Source organism: Pteropus vampyrus, unplaced genomic scaffold (genome assembly GCF_000151845.1).
Source record: "Pteropus vampyrus isolate Shadow unplaced genomic scaffold, Pvam_2.0 Scaffold314, whole genome shotgun sequence".
Taxonomy (NCBI): domain Eukaryota; kingdom Metazoa; phylum Chordata; class Mammalia; order Chiroptera; family Pteropodidae; genus Pteropus; species Pteropus vampyrus.
This window is the reverse complement of record NW_011889095.1, coordinates 1,184,073-1,197,514: the sequence shown is the minus strand read 5'-3', so window position 1 is coordinate 1,197,514 and position 13,442 is coordinate 1,184,073. Positions and strand designations below refer to the sequence as shown.

The 13,442-nt window shown below is 54.0% G+C and overlaps 1 protein-coding gene across 1 annotated transcript in view; it reads left to right on the top strand.

Annotated features, from left to right (window-relative positions):
* PDILT (protein disulfide isomerase like, testis expressed) overlaps positions 1-10,215 on the top strand; it is a 30,603-nt gene extending 20,388 nt beyond the window's left edge. Inside the window, exons 6-12 of the mRNA XM_011377537.1 lie at positions 707-832; positions 2,538-2,735; positions 5,599-5,719; positions 7,274-7,452; positions 8,624-8,713; positions 9,703-9,885; positions 10,117-10,215. Of these exons, the coding sequence (XP_011375839.1) occupies positions 707-832; positions 2,538-2,735; positions 5,599-5,719; positions 7,274-7,452; positions 8,624-8,713; positions 9,703-9,885; positions 10,117-10,215 (996 nt within the window). The remainder of the gene's footprint in view (positions 1-706; positions 833-2,537; positions 2,736-5,598; positions 5,720-7,273; positions 7,453-8,623; positions 8,714-9,702; positions 9,886-10,116) is intronic.
* Positions 10,216-13,442: the final 3,227 nt, after the last annotated feature.

Sequence of the window (13,442 nt, the reverse complement as noted above, 5' to 3'; positions counted from 1 at the left end):
GGAGGGAGGGAGGGAGGGTCTTTGACTGGAGGGGAGTTCTTACAAAGTTCATCAAAGTCACTTAGCGGAAAGCCCTCTGTCCCCACACATGGAGCTGCCTTTGTGCCCGACATGCTCAGTCAGTGGCTGGAAGCAGTGTGGGAGAAACTGCCCAGCACCAGCATGAATGCGCTGACGGATTCACGGCGAGGTGGCTGTCCTCCCTGTCATTTCAGAATAAGGATCTGATTTATGAGCTGCACATCCTGAATCACATGCTGCTCTTCGTCTCTAAAAGATGGTCGGCGACACTCCCTGCCTTTGTAGACGGCAGATCTTCGTGGTTGCCACGTACCCCCAGACCCACGGGCTAATCCGCCCAGCCGTCCACACTTACGAAGTGCCTAGATTGTGGGTCACATGGTCACCACGGTGTTTTCTTTTTATCCAAGGGGTAAACTGTGCTACTTATATTTATTAAGTGCCTACATCGTGGAAGCTACTGCCCTCCAACGTTTTTCTTCTTGTGTCCAAGGGAAATATTGTGAATCGCCAGGAGCTTCTGAATGACAGTACAAACAAGCAAATCCTCAACCAGGTCATAAAGCAGCAACTCACAGGTTTTGTCATCGAATACAACACCGAGGTCAGTGGGCAAAGGGCCCCGGGAGAAGGGTGGCCGGGGCAGCCGTGCACGCGAGGTGACCTGTCCTCCCTGTCATTTCAGAATAAGGATCTGATTTATGAGCTGCACATCCTGAATCACATGCTGCTCTTCGTCTCTAAAAGCTCCAGGGCCTTCGGTTTGATAATGCAGCATTACAAGCTGGCTTCGAAGGAATTCCAAAACAAGGTTTGTGGAAGGCGCCGTCCTTTTAGGGGGGCTCCTGGGTGGGATTCGAAGACCTGTGCCATCTGCCCGCCTTGCCGATTACAAAGTAAGCAGGAAGGATTTGCATGTACACTCGGATGCTGATTTCCTGATTTGCATATCGATGCCATCTGATGATTTGCTATTGGATTTTAGATCAGCCTCCTCCCTTCTTCCTGTCCAGTCCAGTCCAGTGTCTCTGCCTTCCTTGCGGATTCTACCCTCCGCCTTCCCTCATCTTTTTGATAAGTCTACTACGGGAACACGATGGTTTGGCCGCTTTGTTGACGACCGCACCCCACTAAGAGTGGGTGACTGCACCGGGGGGTAGCATTTGGCCTGGAGGGGAGAAGGTGGCCAGACCCGTGCTGCCTGAGGTCAGGGAGCGTGAGACTCGCGGAGGCACGAGGCGGCACAGACCGTCCCACACGGAATCGCTGACATCTTAGGCCTGGGTCCAGACTCTCTTCCTCTGCCGAGTGGGTTTCGTCTTATGTCTTACATGAGTTTCTTAATCTTTTAGCCTCAGTCACCTCATGCGTAAAACAGAGATTTGTGGTGAGAATTAAAGGTGTTATATGTAGATCAACGAGCAAGTACGTACAATAAACAGGGAATATTATCATTATTGTTACTTTTACTATTAGTATTATTATTATTATTAATCTGTTTTTCCTAAGCACTATACCTATATTTCTGTAGTTACCATCACCTTGACTATGGGACTGGTCATTTTTCTTTTCCTTTTTCTAAGATGTATGGTTACGGCAGGTTTTTTTTTTTTTTTTTGAAGAAAATAACTCAGAGATTCAAACAACACAATTAAAAACGTTGACAATCAAATTAAACACAGAGAAAAGCCGCTAGGGCGTGAACATGTTTAACGTCCACCTTTCATTCTACCTCATTATTCCCCAGGAATGATTCGCTAATCATGGCAATACTTCCTGTAAATATATTTCCTGGTTCATTCCACATTAAACTTTAGGATTTCTGAGGCGCTCATGATCGGATTGCTGTCCCATGGAATTTATTAGTTTGTTTACCCGTCCTGCTGTCTGCCTTCCCCGCCAGAATGTAAGCTCCGTGAGGGCGTGGGTGCTGTCCGCTTAGCAAAAGGCTTGGTAGGGGCTCCACGAAGATTTGTTGAATGAATGAATGAATGAATGAATGAAGTCATAGATTTCCTTGAGAGAAGAAGAACTTAGAATAAGAAAGGTTGACATGTCTTGAGCGTCAATACCCCCCAGTCGCTGAACTAAGCCTTTACGTCCACTGTCCTGTTTAATTCTCACAGCGCCCCTGTAAGGCGGGTCCTGTTAGAACCACAACTTTACAGATAAGGAAACTGAGGCACAGAGAGGGGAAGCTGCTGCTTCGCCCAAGGAACTGGGAGGCAAGCCCAGGACTTCCTGACCTCCTGCAGTTGTGGGGGGCGGCGCCCTGCATGTGGGCGGTGGTGCCAGGCTAAGGACCGGGGTGCAGAGCCGCACCGGCGATGGGAGGGAGACTTTGCCGCATCCTTTGGGGAGCCGTGTGGACCCTGCTATTTGTATTCCACTACTGCCCTCCCACAGCTTCCTGACAGTTTCTCCCCATCCCTACGCGATTCGTCACCCAATTTCAACTCCTTACCCTCTTCGTGGCCTCCGATCCAGAAGGACACAGGTGTCATCTGATTTGACAGATCCTTTGCATCCTTGTGGATGCAGACGAACCCAGAAATGGACGGATCTTCGAATACTTCCGGATCACAGAGGTCAATGTCCCATCTGTCCAAATCCTAAATTTGAGCTCCGATGCGAGCTACAAAATGCCGTTTGAGGACATAACCTTCCAAAACCTCAAGAAATTCGGCCGCAGCTACCTGAATAGAAGTGCCAAGGTAAGTTCGTTCTTGGATGAGGTTTGTCCGGAACATTGAAATCATCCCTTTTTTTTGTAATTCTGCTGGCCTGGATCATCGGAATGGGGATCCATGTGGGGTTCAATGTGGGGAAATACCCGCATCTCCCTACCTCTAATCTAGTCAACTTCTCACCTGTACAGACCTCATAACTCCATTAAACATTCTTTATTCTTAAAGTAAAGGCATTTCCTTTGCAGGAATTACCCATTGAGCTGCAGGTACACCCAGGGCTAATACCCTCCTTTCAGACTCTAGAGTGAAATATTAACTTGACCTGAGAGTAGGTCCTTGCTTTGGGGGAGGAGTGGGGCTGGAATGTATTAAGCAATCAGGATTTAACCTCGAAGCATTAGGGACCTTTTGTTGGGGGTGGAGTGGGGTTGGAAGGAAGTCTGTTTTTCTAAAAGGGAGGAGAGATTGCGAAAGGATGGCTACCTGACACAAGTCACCTGTTGTTTATTTAGTACTTGCTATATCCTCAACCACCCTGCTGAGTTAGGTGACTGTATTTTTAATTTTCTATATGGGGGCACTTGAAAGTCATGGGGAATTCTTTAAAAGTATTCTGGAACAGCAGGCATAAATCGGGACCCTTCAGGCAAACCAGAACGCACGGTCACTCTACCTCTGAGGGCCTCTGTCCACTACCTTCTGCCCATTTCCCCGCAGACACTGCTTCCCCCGCGGCCTCGAGGGGGACACGTTTTATCTCTTACGCACATTATCATGGGCCAAGCGGCGAGGCTGGCCTCCTCCGTGCCCCTTCCGAGCCACTTCTCCTCCTATCTGCTGTCAACTAGCCCCGCCCCCCAAGACCCTGTGGGTCCCGCACCTTGGACCCCACCTGCTCCCGCCCCCTGTTGCCATCCTATGATCATGTCCTTGTCACTGTCCAAGGAGGTAAGCCCCTCACCGAACACGTGCCCTCCACCCCTCCTCGGCCCCCGTTTCCAGGGACGTCAGAGTCCCAGAGCCCGGTCTCCCTTCTCCCGTGGCTGGCAGCCACCTGTCCTGTGACCACACTCCCGAGATGGTGGCCCCTCTGGGAGCCCGATGCAAGCTTCCCGTCCTCTCGGCTCCCTTCCCTACTGCCCGTGTCGCTACGGGGTCCCTGACCCTCCGACCTCCTGATACTACTTCACCATCTCTCCTCGGTGCCCTCTTTTGTGAACTTGGACTCCACGGGTCATTACCGTGACGACGATTCCCTTAACTCCTGTATCCCGTCCACTTTCTACCTCCTCTACACCCTGGAAGATCCCGCCCTTGGCGGAAGCCACTCAGCTTTCCTCCTGCTTCCAGACCAGTGCCGGAAAGTAAGGAACGTCGCAGCGAGGTGGTCTGGCTTCGTGGAATCACAAGCCAGACCTGCCGTGGGCTCTTGGAAATGTCCTGACATCGTGACGTAGATTTCTCTTAGTGTGTTCGTTCTTCAATTCCCTGAGCCGGTTCTCCTCGCGCCCCCTTCCCTCCTTCAGATGGGCTGCCTCATCTTCTATCACCCCGTGGAAGCTCTACCCATCCCCCCTCTCCCCACCAGGTACCCCTAAAGAGATGTCTGTCTTCCTGTCAGGGGCTCACAGGTCCTCCTGCGCTCGTGGAGTAGAGATGAACACCTTTCGCGTGACCGATGAGATCTGCCTGATCCGGCCCCTTCCTAAGCCTCCATCATCGGCACCATTTCCCATCTCCCAAGCCCAGCCCCCACACCGTTTCCACTCCTTCTGGAATAATCTTCAAGTCCTTTCCGGTAGCTGAGGGAGGGCATTGTGGGAGATGAAGCTGTTGAGCCGGGAAAGGCGAGACAGCAAGGACTTGTAAGCACAGGGAGGATTTGGTACCCTAAAGGCAGTGGGAAGCTAGATGCCCACGCGAAGATAGGGCCCTGCTTGTAGGATAAAGGCAGGGAGAGGGTTAGGAGGAGAAGCAGAGAGCACGCTGGTCAAGATGAGAGACGGAGGTGTCCTGGACTAGGGCAGGAGCAGTGAAGACGGAGAGAAGGGTATGGATTCAAGGGTATCCAGGAAGCGATGGGTGTAGAGATTGACCCCACTTCCTTCAAAGAGAAGCATGAGCGAGGCTCGCCCTTCCACTCATCCGCTCACAAAATATTCAGTGAGGTCCCGCCATGTCCCAGGCAGTGCATACTCAACGATGAGGGAGGAAAGGTCCCTCACGATCTTCTGTCTAGTGTGGTAGAGACACACGAGTCGAATGACCAGAAAAACAAACGTAAGCGTTAGACTCGATTAAGTGACACAAGGACAAGTCCCAAGTGTTCTGAGAAGTCCGGCTTACCCAGCTACAGAAGGGGGTGCAGGAATGAGGACCGGCGTGAGCAGACGCCTGAGGCAGGTGGTAGGCTGGCCCTCTGGGTAAACAGAAGGCCAGGGGGCTGAAGAAAGCAGAAGAAGAGGGGCGATGAGCTTGGACAGGCTGGGAGGAACCAAAGTGTGGTGAGATTTTTACAAGTCCTGTAAATTATCTCGGTTTTGATTCTCGGCATAATTAGGGACAGCTAAGTATTTTGTGGGGGAGCAAACGAATGAAGACGCTAAAGACGTGAACCCCTCTCCCAGCTAAGAAGCCCAAGGCTCGCGTGTGTGCGAGGCTGGTCCCCACCCCCGCCTGGAGCCCTGTCCCCTCCTGAGCCCTCTGACTCCGACATGCCCTGGACTGCCGTGGCTCACCACCAAGCTCAGAGTCCCTCTCAGCCTTCCAAACTCTTCCTCGAGGCTCCCGTAAGAACAGGAAGAACCTGCCATGGTTCCCAGGAGACGGTGACCCCGCTGCCCACCGTTTCCTGAAGACAGCGAGACCTCTCACCTTTGCTTTCCAGAAACATCAGCCCAGCGAGGAGATCCCAAAATACTGGGACCAGGGGCCAGTTAAGCAGCTGGTAGGGGAGAACTTCAACCTCGTCGTCTTCGACAAGGAGCGAGATGTTTTCGTGATGTTCTGTGAGTATCTCCACGGAGGCCCCAGGAGGCACGGGCCCTGGCGTTACGCTCCGGGTGTTTCTCCCCAATTCTTGGGCATCGGAATCTCCAAAATCTATCCCAGCACCGGGGAGGTCTTCCGACATCCAAAGACTTTGAGGCAAGACGCTGTCGGCCACACAGCAACTGTCCCCCCGAACCGAATTCTTAGAGCGTGGGGCACACCTTCCACGTCATCCGGGCCCGTGGCTTTTAATGATCATAATGCTGATGGCTGCCACTGAACGCCACCGTATCCCGGGCCTCATGCCAAGCCGTTCTATCCTTTATCTCGTTTAATCCTCACCACATACTTTTGAAAGCGTCCCCACTTGATAGATGACTAAACAGAGACCCAGGGACATGAGGACAGTGTGTCCACGTCGGGCAGCTAGGAAGTGCTCTCTCCCTGAGACTGGAGCCCAGGTGGCCTGACGCCAGTGCCTACGTCCTGGCTTTTTGTAACTCATCGAAGGGCCAATGTTTAAGCGACCCGAGTCGGTGTGGCCACACTGGAGCCCCGAATCGTGTACGTAAAGAACTTAGCCCAGCATCTGGCATACCATGAGCGCTTGATACACGATGGCTCTTCTTGCTATTATCGGTCCTTCTGCTGTAGTTATGTCCAGTGCTCACCTAGGAACTATTGTCCTTTCCTCGCCGTGTCTGATTTGCCGAAGCCAGTGACCTTCCCGCCACCCCGAGACTCAGGGAAGCCTGACAGTGCAGCTACTTCAGACACCTCTTATTCAACAGGCGGATTTGCCATTTGCTGAGCACTTACAATGAGTCGGGCATGAGTTCGCTGTTCACACACCTGTTCTCATTTCCTCCTCAAAATAGACCTCCTAGGAAGGCCCATGATACAGGTCAGCAAACCCAGCAGACAGGGAGATTAGTTACCTTACCCTCCCGGGTGCACGGTAAGCCGCGAGGCGACCACTTCCTGGGGAGAGACTCGAGGGCTGGCGGGTCCGCCATGCAGGCCTTTCGAAACCTCTCTAATGTGGACTGTCATCCACGGGGCGAGGTGTTTAAGGTCTGCGTGGCCGAAGAACCACGGTCTGCCGCCTTTCCGTGGCAGGCTGGGGCCTTTCTGCACTCACCTGACACCCGGAGTTACGAGAGCGCCCATCTGGTTCTGGTAAAAGGCCAAAGCAGCCTCGTTTTCTTGGAAGCGGGGCTGTCAGATGGCACCCCTGGGACTGCGGCCATTATGTCCCCTCCCGCTCCAGGGGTCCTTCAGGGGGTGCCTCTGGGAGAGCAGACGGTCCTGGAGGCACTTGGTCTGTACATGGAGGGATGACCATCCAAATGTAGTGTCCGGGGCCTTCGAGGCCACGCCTCCCATGGAGAAAAGGAACTTTCATGGGGCGACAGAAGGCAGGGTTCGGTTCCCCTCCGGGTTGAAGCTGCTCCCCGATGTCTGTCCAGAAGGCTGGGTGACTGGACCAGACTCAAAGCTCAAGGAGGCCCGGGGTCCCCTTTCCAGGGGCCCCTTGCCGGCTGAGCCTGACCCTGGCCCCTCTCTTGCAGACGCTCCCTGGTCCAGCAAGTGCAGGGCTCTGTTCCCGGTGTTGGAGGAGTTGGGCGTAAAGTATCAAAACCACTCTACAGTCACCATCGCCAAGATCGACATCACAGCAAACGACATCCAGCTGATGCACCTGGACCGCTACCCCTTCTTCAGGCTCTTCCCCACCAACTCTCAACAAGTGAGGGGCTCCTGGGACTCACCCAACCGGTTACGCTGTGATCACGAGTGCCATTTGTCCCTACACCAGCTCTGCCTTCTACCAAGCCAGCTTCCTTCTCAGCTAGGCCTCAACTATCGTCCCCCGTTCCATTTAAAGCATTTGCCATGAGCTTCCACAGAAGTCCCAGGACTCACTATTATTGGGTTATTGGGTCCAGGTGAAGCCTGCTACTCATCCTTGACTCAATCACTGTGGCCAAGCGGATGTGGGTGTTTGGGTGGGTCAGGCCCAGGTTACATGGTTGCCTCTGGTACCCAGACGATATGGGACACGGCGGGGGAAACTGCCACATGAATATTGGGTGTGGGGCGCTCCCGGAAGAAGGAAGAGTACACGGTAGAAAAATAATCGGTGTTTTTCTGACACTTTGGTATTATGGGCAGCCAACACCTGCAGAGCTCATGGGACACACTCTCTCTGCTGCTTTGGCACGCGGGGAGGGCGTCAATCAAAGAATCACAAGCCAAGGTCCCTGCTCCCAAGAAGAGTCTGACCGAGCATAGCGGGGAGAAGTCACGACCTGGGCCCACCTCCGAACGTGACTGGAACTGGAGGGGACACATTCTTGGGGGGGGGGACGATGTGGCCGGAAGTCTTCACGCAGATATGGGTTTCTGAAGAACACCCTGGGGATCTAAATCAGAATAGCAGAGGGGCGGGAATCGTAGCTAGGACGTGTACTAAGAACGAGGAGGTGGGCAGAAGGATGGCCACAGCACTGTGAGGGACGTGTCCTCATCCTAGGACAGAGGATGCATGCCGGGAGCCGTGGAAAATTAGGCTGGATTGAGAGCGTGAGGCGATTGCAGTTCTGCAGTTATCTGAAGGATGGTTTAGGCAGCCAGTGGGCAGTAGGCAGCTTCCTAATCTTAAAGACCGAAAGAGGAGAGGGAACCAGCGTGGCACCTCAGTCCAGGCTCTGAACCACCACGTCATAGTCCCGCGATGCAGGAATTTTTATCGTCCTTATTTTAAAGCCACAGGGGATGGGGCCTCAAAGAGGTTAAGGGACCTGCTCCTTGTACTCCGGTGCTTAGGAATCTGACCCTGGATTTTTATCTATGGAGCAATCCCTGAGTATTCTGCAGGAAGAGGCGGCCGTTTTGACTCTGTTCCGTTTTCTTCCTAGGTGGTGAAGTATAAGGGAGAACATACCATGCGAGGCTTTTCAGACTTCCTGGAAAGTCAAATCAAGACCAGGAGTGAGGATAGCGAGGAGGTAAGGTGAATCGGCAGTACCCTGGATTATTCTGCCCCACACGGAATCAGCGAGAACCCGGCGGGTGAGAGAGCGTGTGCCAAGACTGCCACAGCCTTGCGCCCTCTGAAGACAGTTGAGGCTGAACGACCATCCAGTGTGGGTGACGTGACGTCAAGAGCGCTTGCTACAAGGAGGCAGACACGGCAGACTCTAGAAGCACCAGGGAGAGCAAAGGCTCTGAGGTCTCACAGCATCTAAGGCAGCATCCTGAATGGGTGACCAGGTGTCCCGACGGGGTCCTGTCCTCTGAGGATAGATGACAGTCCCTGTTCCATCCTAATCCCATTCATGCTTCAGTGAGGCCATCTGCCAGAAGGAGCCATCCGTATTAGTCAGGACCCCTTTCTGTCGCATATGTCAGAAACTCTACCCACTGGCTTAAACGATCCCGGATTTTATCCCACGTAACTGGCAGAACTTCAGACGTGGGTGGACCCAGGAGCTCCAGCTTGTCCTGTGTCTCCCTCTCTCTGTCGTCCTTTACATCGGCTTCATTCCCAAGCAGTCACTGCCCCATGGAGGGTCACGGAGAGATTGCCCGCAGCTTCACATTACTATCCTCCCAGCTCAGAAAGCACCTACTTCGTAGTAGTCCTAGCAAAGGTCCTGGATAGGGAGCTCATTCGCAAGGCCTGGGTCACAAGCCCAGCCCAGGAGCTAAGCACGGGGGTGCGGGGGGTGGGGGGCAGCCTCACCTATAGACTCAGAGTGGAGGAAGGGCAGTTCCCAAAGGTCCTCTTACTGGAGAAGCAAAACCGCAGTCAGGCACTGCCCCTACCGCGGCCACATGGACCTCTGCATCCATTAGGGTCCTCCAGGTGACACACTCTGGGTCCTTCCAGAAAGAGAGGTCTTGGCAACTGCCATCGCGATGATCATAGATCTCTCGCCTCTTTATTTCTTTGTCGTCCTCCCTCCCTCCCTCCCTCCCTCCTTCTCCTGGATAGCGAATGTCGACTGAGCAGAGCGAAGAGGTAGAAGAAGAGATCTTAGCTAAAGAAGAGGAGGTACCTTTACTACAGGAAGAGTCGCCCGAGCAGAATTTGCCGGAGCCGGAGAATGTGACCCAGCTGGAGGAGCCAGAGGGGCAGACGGAAGCAGCTGAGGAGGAGGAGGAGGAGGAGAAGGCGGTTAAGCCAAAGAAGGGACGGTCCGGACGGGAGGAGAAAGCGGGAGCGAAGGAAGAACTGTAGCTCCCCCAGCGCCAGGAGGCGAGGCGCTGTTTCCCAGGCCCTGGCATCCTTTTCTGAGTGGATCGACGCTAATAAAATTATATATTGTGTGCTGGCTGGGTGGAGGCTGATTAAAACGAGCCCCCCGCACATCTTCAGCCCTGTTTCACCCCTTACCTCTTTTCCCAGGTGGATGCTGCCTTAGAAAAGCCGACCGGCCAGGAGTTGAGGCAGGGCTGCCGGGCAAGCGGGGATCGCAACGCGTCAATCATGCTGGGCATTGTCTAGTTCCCACAGCATCGCCGGGAGCTAGTTGCGTGATCTCCATTGGCCTTGCGGAAGCCGAGGCGAAGAGAAGTTAAGCGACTTCTTAGTTAGTCCTAGCAGAAAGTGAGGGTCGCACGGCTAGAAAGCCCTCGAGGTTCGGTCCCAGGCGCTCTCGCTCCGCGGGCTCTGCATTTAACCGCTGTGTGCGCGTCACCCTCCGACACCAGGCGGAGGTCCCCAGAGCTTGGTCACACCGCTTTTCGAGGCAGTAAGAAAGAGGTCCAACCCCAAACCTGTTCCCACTCTTGCCATCTCAGTCAGTGACCCCATCTCTTGGGCGGCAGCAACGCCCTAGAACGCTCTTCAAATCCCTGTTTTCCTTTTAATACCATAAAAGTAACTTTGCCGACCCCTATGACTATACTTCCTTCCTTCCACTGGCCCCGCCCACATATCTCCAGGTGACTCCGCCCTCTCCCCTCCCCTCCCCTCACCTGTCCCAGCGGCAGAAGTCTCTGGAGCCGGTTGCTCTGTACCTCCCCCGCCCCACATCCATACTCCATAAGGCAGCCATAGCGGCCTTTGAAAAAGCCATAGATGTGAAGGTTTGCGACGCTACCTTGTTTGGACCCTAATGGCATCTTTATTACATTGGGAATAAAATCCAGTCTGCTTAACACGCCTTCGCGTCCCGAAATGTTCTGGTTCCACCAATCTCTTCTCCTCCTCCCTCCCTCCCTCCCTTTTCGAGTCTCCAATCTATCATTTGAACATTCAGATTCTCTCTCTCTCTCTCTCTCTCCATGGCTGTGTCTTCTGCCTGAATGCACACAGAATGCCCACCCCAGATCTTCATGCAACTGTGTCCTTTTCATCCTTCCGGCCCCAGCTCAAACGTCACCACCTCAAAGAGGCCTTCCTAGATACCAGCGTTTGAAAGCGTCTTATTATTTTTCATGCACTGGGCCATCGCCTGCTTCCCCCACTGGTGCATAAGTCCCCACGCCCACGACTCTGCCTTGCCATAGTAGATGCTCAATAAATAAGTACCCGCGGATCAGATGGAACCAGGCGGCACCCTATCTCTGAGCTACGTGATTTCACAGTCATCCCCAAAGGGAGAGGTGCCGACGGTGTTGCCCCCAAACCCAAACTAGAATCTGTATTCGCTTCCTATGATTGCTGTGACAAATGACCGCCGATTTAGCGGCTCAAAACGACACACATTTTTCTCTCTCCCAGTGATGGAGGCCGGAAATCAGACACGAGTTTCACTGGGTGTCGTCAGTGGGTCCCTCTGGCAGAACCCTTGACTCGCCGTTTCTGGCTTCCGGAGGCTGCCAGTGTTCCTCGGGTCATGGCTGCTTCCTCAGACCACTTCTGACACCTCTTGCCACCCTCCCAACTTCTATTTGCGAGCACCATGGCGACTGCATCGGGCCTGCCCATATAACCTCTTCCTCCCAAGATCCGGAACGTAATCACGCCCACAAAGTCCCTTCTGCCAGGTCACGGTCCCCGGTTCTGAGGATTAGGCTCTGGTCATATTTGGGGGTCGCTATGCAGCTGACCACAGACCTGTGTCGCTCATTCGTGACGCTCACTTCAGCCAGGTGATCACGGGCCCTCTCTTGGGAAAAGGAGGGGCGTGTTATTTTAGGAGCCAAGGTCTCCACGAACCTTATCTGGGCCTCTCCGCTTTATACCTGCCATGGAAGTTGAAGGCTGTTGGTGCTTTTTCAGCCCGCGAGGGCCCGCTCCCACACCTGCCCCCACCCCAAAGCTGGCCTGTTCACATCCAGATGAAGCGGGAACAGCCTTGGGGCCCTGAAACTCACCTGAGCCAGACAGGGGCAGGTATTAGTATTCAGGATGTGGGGCAAGGGTCACCTGCCTCTGCCTTAAGACCGTGTGGCTTCTGCAGGGGTGGGAGTGGGGGTGGGGGCGTCCACCAGGGCTGCTAGGACTAAATCACAGAAACATAGTCCCTTACTGGCCATGAGGCAGAGAATGTGTGTGCTGCGCACAGGCCCCCAGGTGTAACGAGGGCCTCAGGAAGTGGGAGCTTAGACTGGGGGGAGCAGAATCAGTAGGCGGGTCAGGTGATGCCCTTGGTTGGGAGGGTCTTTTCCCTGGATCGCTATCTAACCCTCCCCCAACACAGACCACTCTCGTAAAGATCCCTGGTGTTCTGTTGAATCAATTTTTTTCAAAAAAACAACTTCACTCTCTCAAAAAAGACCTAAAACCACTTGTCCCTGTAAGTCTCTTTCATAGATGAGCATGGAATGTTCTTTGCCTCAGGAAGTGATCCCACGTCAGGGGGGTACATATGAGTGGCATCTGGGCTCTCGTATGGATTTAGTGCTAGCTAGCTGTGCAGTCTTGGGGAACAGACTCAACCTCTCTGAACTACAGTCTGCTCTGTGGCTGCGTTTCATTGCATGAGACGGTGGATGTAAAAGCACTTCCCTAGAAGTAAGATGAGAAGGAAGTCTTGGCCGAATGTGGCGACATGGCCGTCTCCGGTGGCCTTAATGAGTGACGCCAGGGGCGACGGCAGTTCAGAAAGCGTATCGCTGTGGATCCGAGAGGAGCATGCAGACAAATCTCGTGAGAAGTTTGACCGTGAAGGGGAAAGCCGGGCGACGGCTGGAGGAGGGTCCACAAAAGGTTTCTATGGAAGGGACCAGAAACATACAGGGGTGACTGAGAGGAGAGCGAAGGTGCAGGCGGAAGGAGTAAGTGAAGGTGAGAAGTAGGGTTATCGGAACAGCACGGGAAGAAGGATGCTCAGCAGAGGAAGCTGAGGCCGGGGGCAGGCGGACCAGACAGTGTGTGCCACGACGCCATTGACTGTGCGGTGCTCACTGTTTTAGGATCTGGGTTTTATTATTCAGGTACGGCAAGGCCTACAGATCAGGAGGTGACTGCCATTGAGGAGATGGCTTATAATGCTCACAGAACCAAGAGGAAGGGACACTCCATGCCATGGGCGGCAGGGGAGGGGGAGGCACATGGAGAAGCACCTGGGTTGGTCAGGAGGCAGAGATGCGGGGGGCGGGGGGGATGGTGGTGCAAGAGCCTTTCTGGTGGCTTCTGTGGGAAGGGATGGGAGAGGCCGGGCGAGCAGGCTCCGGACTGGCTGGTTTGATGATGGTGGCTGGCTCCCGAACATGGGAATCGTCCCTAGCTGTGCGGTGTCTGGTCCTGGGGTGATCAGGGAGAGGAATCGTGGCCCTGAGTGA